At 44.8% G+C, this 8,200-nt stretch overlaps 1 protein-coding gene and 1 pseudogene across 1 annotated transcript in view; both read left to right on the forward strand.

Moving 5' to 3' along the window:
• LOC102830805 overlaps positions 1 to 8,200 on the forward strand; it is a 129,868-nt gene that overhangs the window by 20,354 nt on the left and 101,314 nt on the right. Inside the window, exons 3-5 of the mRNA XM_006874133.1 lie at positions 2,032 to 2,040; positions 3,165 to 3,208; positions 7,490 to 7,497. Coding sequence (XP_006874195.1) covers positions 2,032 to 2,040; positions 3,165 to 3,208; positions 7,490 to 7,497 — 61 coding nt within the window. The remainder of the gene's footprint in view (positions 1 to 2,031; positions 2,041 to 3,164; positions 3,209 to 7,489; positions 7,498 to 8,200) is intronic.
• LOC102820853 lies at positions 160 to 864 on the forward strand (annotated as a pseudogene).

Genomic DNA, 8,200 nt, shown 5'->3' on the forward strand with positions numbered 1-8,200 from the left:
GGCCCAGGATCGGACATTGTTTCATTCTGCTGTGCATGGGGTCGCTATGAGTCGGTTCCGACTCGATGGCACCTGACAACAACAACAATATGCTTCAATAAAAAATAAAAGTGTATAGACCTAGACAGAGATGTTAAGAAACAATAGCTGCACAGTTTCATGTTGTTGTTTGACATTTTTGTTTAATAAAGGTTTCCATGATTTTGTAAAAAAAAGAATGAAAAAAAAAGAAAAAGTAGATGGAAGGGACAGTGGTACCAGGAGTCTCGTGGCCGCGGCGCCATTACTCGCAGTCAGCATTGGTGGCACAGCGCACACCACACCCTGCACCTTAGCAGCAGAGACACCCCCGCCATCACAGCCCCTGCCCTGGTGCAGCCACCCTTGCTCCCTCTGTGCTTCCCCTTTCGCTGGCACCCTGGCTGATCAACTGACCGAAGAGCAGATTGCTGAATTCAAGGACGCTTTCTCCCTATTCGATGAAGATGGCGATGTTACCATCACAACAGTGGAACTTGGGACTATTGTCATGAGGTCACTGGGTCCCAACAGAAGCGGAATTACAGGATATGATCAGTGAAGTAGATAGACACCGATGGTAATGGCACCATTAACTTCCCTGAGTTTTTGACGATGATGGCTAGAAGGATGAAAGACAGTGAAGAAGAGATCCGTGAGGCAGTCTGAATCTTTGACAAGGATGGCAACGGTTACATCAGCGCGGCCAGACTATGCCACGTCATGACAAACTTAGGAGAAAAACTAACAGATGAAGAAGTAGCTGAAATGATCAGAGAAGCAGGCATTGATGGGGACGGACAAGTCAACTATGAAGAATTTGTACAGATGATGACTGCAAAATGAAGACCTACTTTCAACTCCTTTTCTCCCCTCTAGAAATATCAAATAGAATCTTTTACTTATCTCTAGAAGAAAAAAAAGTTCGTTTATTCATTCTGTTTCTGTATAGCAAAACTGAATGTCAAAAGTACCTTCTGTCTCACACATATACACACATACACACCCACACAATCTGCATGTATTGGTTGGCGGTCCTGTCCCCAAAGATCAAGCTACACATCAGTTTTATAATAGAAATAACTTGTCCTACCGTAACGCTAAGGCAGCACTTAGTGGGCTCCCTTCACGTTCATTTGCTGATGACGAACGCACTGTGTGGGCTGACCAGTCTCCACGCATACAGCCAGACGACTGGGCGCATGAAAAACACAAATGAAACAAAAATGGAAAAAAAACCTGTCCAAATGGATTCTAGTAGAATTCGTCAGCATGAATTGTCAAAGCTGGTAGACCAAAACCAAACACATTTGAAATTGGTTTACCTCAGGACGCTATGCAGAGAAATGGGTGAAGGCTAACCGTTTGAGACGTAGCCCAGCAGGGAGGATGGTCCTCTTGTATACTGTCCCTGTGCTCCCACCCATGGTGACAGTGACATGCTGTTGGCATTCGGGCCTGCGTATGCTGGTTTAGTATCTGCATTGTGCTAGAGTGACCACCCGGGTGTCTGGCTGTCACCGGCCACATAAATTTTAAAAAGAAAAAGAAACCTTTACCAAGGGAGCATCTTTGGACATTCTCTTTTTTTTTTTAAATAAAAACAATCACCTTCTGAACCATGACTTGGAGCCAGCAGAGTAGGCTGTGGACTTCAGCACAACCTTCACCATTGCTGTTCAAGAAATGACCAGTTACGTCCATTCCAAGTTGTAAATGCTACTCTTTTTTTTTTTTTTTCCCAATAAAAGACCATTAACTTAAAAAAAAAAAAGTAGATGGATGGAATGCACAGACACTGTACCAAAATGAGATGGTCAGTGTTCAAGCATTTCAAGAGGTAGCATATGATCAAGAGCCAATGATACTGAAGGAGGAAGTCCAAGGTACATTGAAGGCATTGGCAAAGAAGAAGGAACTGATGGAATCCAAATGGAAACCTTCCAACAAACTGATGCAGCACTGGAGGCACTCACTCATCTACGCCAAGAAATTTGGAAGACCGCTACCTAGCCAGTGTTTGTACCTATTCCAAAGAGTTAACCCAACAGAAAGCATAAATTATTGGACAGGATCATTAGTATTGCATAAACGTAAAATTTTTCTGAAGATAATTCAAAAACAGCTGCAACCACACATTAACAGAGAACTTCCAGAGGTTCAAGCTGGATTCAGAAGAGGACCTACTAGATGGTTTTCCTAGTGGGTTTTCCCATTTTGCATTCCCAGCAGCAATGTAAGATGGTTTTGATCTCCTCACATCCTTGTCAACGCTTACTACATTGGATTCTCGCCATCCTCGTGGGTATGAAGTGGTGTCTCGTGGTATTGATTTGCATTTTTCTAATGACTAATGTTGAGCATTTGCTCATATGCCTATTGACCATTTGTATTCCTTCCTTGGAGAAATGTTTTGTAGAAATTCAAGTCCTTTGCTCGTTTTTTAAATAGTCTTATTTGTCATTCTTTTATGTATAAACATTAGTGTTCATTGCGTCAAATCTGTTCCTGAGATGCTGTCTAAATTTAGGGCTATACTCAAGCTTGTAGTGTGGCTGTCTTGGACATCTTTAAATTTCTTAGACTTTGTGTGAACTTGTATATGAGTAATGATATTCTGTTTGATGGTTGGCCCAAGCCCTGTTTTGACTGGTACTGAGTTTATCTTCTCTTCCCATAGATGTAGTCAGTTTGATTCCTGTGTATTCCATCTGGTGAGGTCCATGTGTATATTCGCTGTTAAATTGTTGAAAAGGTATTTGAAATGAGTAAATTGTTAGTTCTGCGAATTTTTATCATGTGATCTCCAACTAGTTTCTTTCACCAAGCCCATATTTTCCAACTACTGATCCTTCCTTTTGTTTACAACTTTTATATTCCAGTTACCAGTAACTCTCTGCACCTTGATTGCAGGTTTGGTAAACTTCAGACTGAAGTTGATGTTATTGTTAGGTGCCATCGAGTCGGTACCGACCCATAGCTACCCTGTGCACAGCAGAACAAAGCACTGCCCGGTCCTGGGCCACCCTCACCACTGTTGCCACGCTCGAGTCCATTAATGCTGCCACTTGGCCAATCCATCTCACTGGGAGTCTTCCTCTTTTTCTCTGACCCTCCACCTTACCAAACATGATATCCTTCTCCAGCGACTGGTCTCTCCTGACAATATGTCCGAAGTATGAGAGACGAAGTTTGGCCACCCTGGCCTCCAAGGAGCACTCTGGCTGCACTTCTTCCAAAACAGATCTATTGGTTCTTTTGGCAGTCCATGGCACTTTCAATATTCTCCTCCAACACCACAACTCAAAGGCATCAATTCTTCTACGATCCTCCTTATTCACTGTCCAGCTTTCGCATCCATATGAGGCTATTGAAAACACCATGGCCTGGGTCAGGTGCACCTTAGTCTTCAAGCTGACATCTTTACTCTTCAACACTTTAAAAAGGGCTTGTGCAGCAGATTTGACTTCATCATCACTAGGTTTAATGGTTGGTGTGTAAATTTGAATACTAGTTGTATTAACTGTTCTTCCTTTTGGTGGTGTGCCTTGGAGTCTCATAGCAACCCTGCATAGGGTTTCCAAGGCTGTACATCTTTATGGTAGCAGAAAGTCTCGTCTTTCTCCCACGGAACAGTTGGTAGTTTCGAACTGCTGACCTTGAGGTTAGCAGCCCGACTCATAACCACTATGCTACCAGAGCGCCTTGTAGGCCTATGAATATTATCCTCCCACAGACAGCATTGTACTTCAAGATAGATCTTGAAATGTTCCTTTTGATGATGAATGTGATGACATTCCTCTTCAATGTATTATTCTCGGCATAGTAAACTGTATGATTGTCAGATTCAAAATGGTCAATTCCAGTCCATATCAGCTCACTAGGATATTGATCTTTATGCATTCCATTTCATTTTTGACAACTTGCAAGTTTCCTAGATTCATACTTCATCCAGTCAGTGTTCTGATGACTGATGAATGGATGTTTGCAGCTGTTTCTTCTCTGTTTGCGTTGGCTCCCATCCGCAAATTAACTCCATCCACATCATCACGGTCAACTCTACTTTGAGGAGGTCTCTCATTCCCAGTTGTGTTTTGGGTGTTCCTTCCAACCTGAGGGGCTCATCTTCCAGCACTGTGTCACACAGTCTTTCTCTGCTGTTCGTAAGATCACCAGTGGTTAATCCCCCACATGGACTCCTAGTGTGGTGCTGTAGGATAAGCAGTTCAAATCCACCAGCTGCTCCTTGGAAACCCTACACACAGTTGCTATGAGTCAAAGCCGAGTTGACGGCCCTTAACAATAGCCCCCCAGATTGGAGTCCTGGTGTGGCGCTGTGGAATAAAGCACTGGACTGCAAGGTCAGTTAGAACCACAAGGTTGGTGACTCAAACTCACCAGCCGATCCTTGGAAACCCTATGCAGGGTCGCTGTGAGTCAGAACCAACTTGACGGCCCTTAACAACAGTAACAGCAGCAGTGCCCCAGGAGTGGACTGGCTATTCCCTTTCCTGGTCTGTTCCTAGTTTGGAAGCTTTGCTGTAACCAGTCCACCATGGGTGCCCCTACTGGTATCTGAAATCCCAACGACACAGCTTCCAGCATGACAGTACGACAACCTGACAGACGAGTGGTGGATAGTCTGCGTAGGACTGTTGACTTCTGTGCTTTGCTTTGCTTCTTATTTGCCCTGCTTGATCTCATGATGTTTCAATGTGTAATGTGAGTCTTGTGTTCAGTTGGAAACCATCTTAGACATCCTGTCCTCGCACTAGGCCCACTTACTCCAAAGGTCTTTCTCTCTTCGGGGACCACTGGGTATGTGACAGCACTTTCCAGGAGCTTCTGTGGCTCGTCCTTGGAGCTCTTTCCCTTGTTCTTGAGGCCTTTTCCTGTGCTAGGTCTCCTTCTCCTCGCCATGACCACTCTGTTCCTGCTGCTCTGTTATAAACAAGAACAGGTCACAGATAAGAAATGCAGAGCATGCTGCCTGGGCTTTTGTGGTGGAACCGTCCGGGTGAATGCTTGGCTAGGACCCCCACCACTGTCCTGACCTGAAGCTGACCTGTCCACTGGCCTGAGACACGCTTTAGGAAGAGTCCATGTCTGTGACACTCTGCCTTGCCTTAGCCCAGAAACCTGGAAGCAGATGGTTAAGTTGCAACACTCAGGGGGCTGGTGGTGGTGGTGGTGTGGCCATCGTGTTGGCTCAGACCCACAGATACCCCGTATAGGGTTTCCAAGACTGTAAATCCTAATGGAAGCAGAAAGACTCATCTTTCTCCCACAGAGTGCCTGATGGATTTGAACTGCTGCCCTTTGGTTAGCAGCCCAGCACCTAATCTACTGCATTACCAGAACTCTGTCGTGGAGCCTGGTAGTGACTCCAAAGCTGTGCAGCGCCTGTATCAGCCAGCCCTGCTCTTAGAACTGGGTGATGGTGGGGCCCGAGGGTGAAGCACCTCCATTTCCCAGGGCCCATCTGTGTGTCTCCCAGTATTCCTTCAAAGTGTCTGGGCCATTAAAGCCCCCTTTCCGTGTTCTCTAGCTCTGGGGCACATTCTTTTCTAAGTTGAATTCTGTGCTGTCGTTTCAGTGGGCTTCGTGGTGCTTGTTCTCGCTCTGTGCTATCAGGTTGGTTCTGACTCACAGCGCCCCCATGTGACAGAGGAAAAGGGTCCCAGGGGGGTTTCTAGGCTGACATCTATTGTGTCAAAATATACTCTTACATGTCATCCCCCATGTGACAGAGGAGAACTGCCTCAGGGGGATTTCTAGGCTGTCATCTATTGTGTCACTATAGACTCATATGTACTCTTACATGTCATCACCGTGTGACAAAGGAGAACTGCCCGGGTGGGTTTCCATGGCCGCCATCTATTGTGTCACTATATACTTGTATATACGCTTATATATCATCCATTCACAGTGTCCCCGTGTGACAAAGAAGAACTGCCCGGGTGGGTTTCCATGGCCGCCATCTTTACAGAAGCAGGCTCTCAGGTCTTTAGCCTGTTGAGCTACTGGGAGGCTTCAAACTGCTGACCTTTCTGTTAGAAGCTAAGCTGTGCCCTTTGGGAGCATGAGTAGGTACATATATGGCTCAGATGACCAACTTGGAACTTGTACCTTCACAATTACCTTCCTGAATCAAAGAGCCGATTCATGGAGAGGAACATGAAGGCCCCTTCCCACATCGTACAAGTCTGGTGTCTTTTAGTCCAGCCACTTCCATAGTTCTGTTGTCTCCTCAAACAGAAGCCTGCTTCCTGCTCTAGAACAGCTATAGCTTGCTCTAGGCCCTTGTGTATTTTGCTAAAGTGGTCCTGGGTGAGAGCTGGTGGGAGGAGGCAGGGAGGGGCGTGTTGTAGGTTGTTAAGAAGATTAAGGTGTGTTTGCTTAGGGATTACATGAGAATGACATCCTTTCTTAAAACTTGTTAGGTGCCATCAAGTTAGTTCTGACTTCTAGTGACCCTCAACAACCAAACCATGCCCAGTCCTGCAGCGCCCTCTCAGACATTGCTGTCTGAGCCCATTACTGCAGCCACTACGTGAGTCCGTCTTGTGGCGGGTCTGCCTCTTTCATTAACCTTGTACTTTACCCAGCCTGACATCCTTCTCCAGAGACTTGTCCCTCCTAATAACATGTCCAAAGTACATAAAATGAAATTTTGTCCTTCTTGTTGTTGTTGTTATGTGATGTCGAGTCGTTTCTGACCCATAGCGACCCTGTACAGAGTTTCTGAGGCTGTAAATCTTTACAGGAGCAAAAAGTCTCATCGTTCTCCCGCCAAACAGCTGGTAGTTTCGAACTGCCGACCTTAAGGTTCGCAGCCCGATTCGTAACCACTACGCTACCAGAGCTCCTTACATCTAATGCCCTCCTTATATCTTATGAAGTGAACTTTCTGACTGTACTTCTTCCAACGCAGATTTACTTGTCCTTCTGTAAATCCATGGTATATTTAATATTCTTTGCTAACACCATAATTTAAAAGCGTGAATTCTTCTCTGATTATTCTTACTCATTGCCCATCTTTCACATGTATATGAGGTTATTGAAATTACCATGGCTTTGGTCAGGCCACTGTTGCTTTTTAGCACTTTAAAGACTTTTGTAGCAGATTTGCCTAGTGTAATAACATCATTTTTTTGTAGCAGATTTGACTACTGGAATACATCATTTGATTTCTTGACTGCTGCTTCCATGGATGTTGATCATGGACCCAAGTAAAGTGAAACCCTTGACAACTTCAGTCTTCTCTCTGTTACTCACGATGTTGCTTATTGGTCCAGTTAGGAGGATTTCTGTTTTCTGTATGTTGAGGTATATTCCTTATTGAAGGCTGTACTCTTTGAACTTCCTCATTAAGTGCTTCAAGTCTTCTTTGCTTTCAGCAAGCGTGTCCTCTGCATATCACAGATTGCTGATGAAACTTCCTCCAGTCCTGCTTCTTCATATAGCCCAGCTTCTCAGGTTGTTTGCTCTGCATACAGATTGAACAAGTGTGGTGCTAGGATAGAACCCTGGAACACGCCTTTCCTGACTTACAACTATTCGGTCTTCCTTTGTTCTGTTTGGAAGACTGCCTCTTGGTCTATGTATCGGTTCCTCATGAACACAATGAAACGTTGTGGAATTTTCATTCTTCACAATGTTACCCGTTATCGATGTGGCCCGTGCAAAGTCTAATGCCTTATCATAGTCAGTAAAACACAGGTAAAACGTCTTTGTGGTAGTCTCTGCTTTCAGCCAAGATCCAGCTGACATTAGCAACAATAACCCCTCATTCTACATCCTCTTCTGAATCTGGCTTGGCTTTGTGGCAGTTCTCTGGTGATGTACTGCTGTAACCATTTTTAACTATCTTCAACAGATGTGTCCTTACGTGTGATATTAATGATGTTTAATAGTTTCCTATCCTGTTGGGTCTCCTCTCTTTGGAATAGGCACCGATGTGGATCTCTTCTAGTCACTTGACCAGCTGGTTGTCACCAGATTTCTTGGCATAGACAAGTTCACTTCCAGCGTTGCATTTGTTAGTTGGACCATTTTAATTCAATTTCTATCAGGTTCTAGAGTCTGGTTCTTCACAGTGCCTTCAGTACACCTTGGACGTACTGCTTTATAGCTTGTTGTTGTTGTTGTTAGGTGCCATCTAGTCGGTGCCGACTCATAG

This window comes from Chrysochloris asiatica, unplaced genomic scaffold (genome assembly GCF_000296735.1).
Source record: "Chrysochloris asiatica unplaced genomic scaffold, ChrAsi1.0 scaffold00262, whole genome shotgun sequence".
NCBI classification, from domain to species: domain Eukaryota; kingdom Metazoa; phylum Chordata; class Mammalia; order Afrosoricida; family Chrysochloridae; genus Chrysochloris; species Chrysochloris asiatica.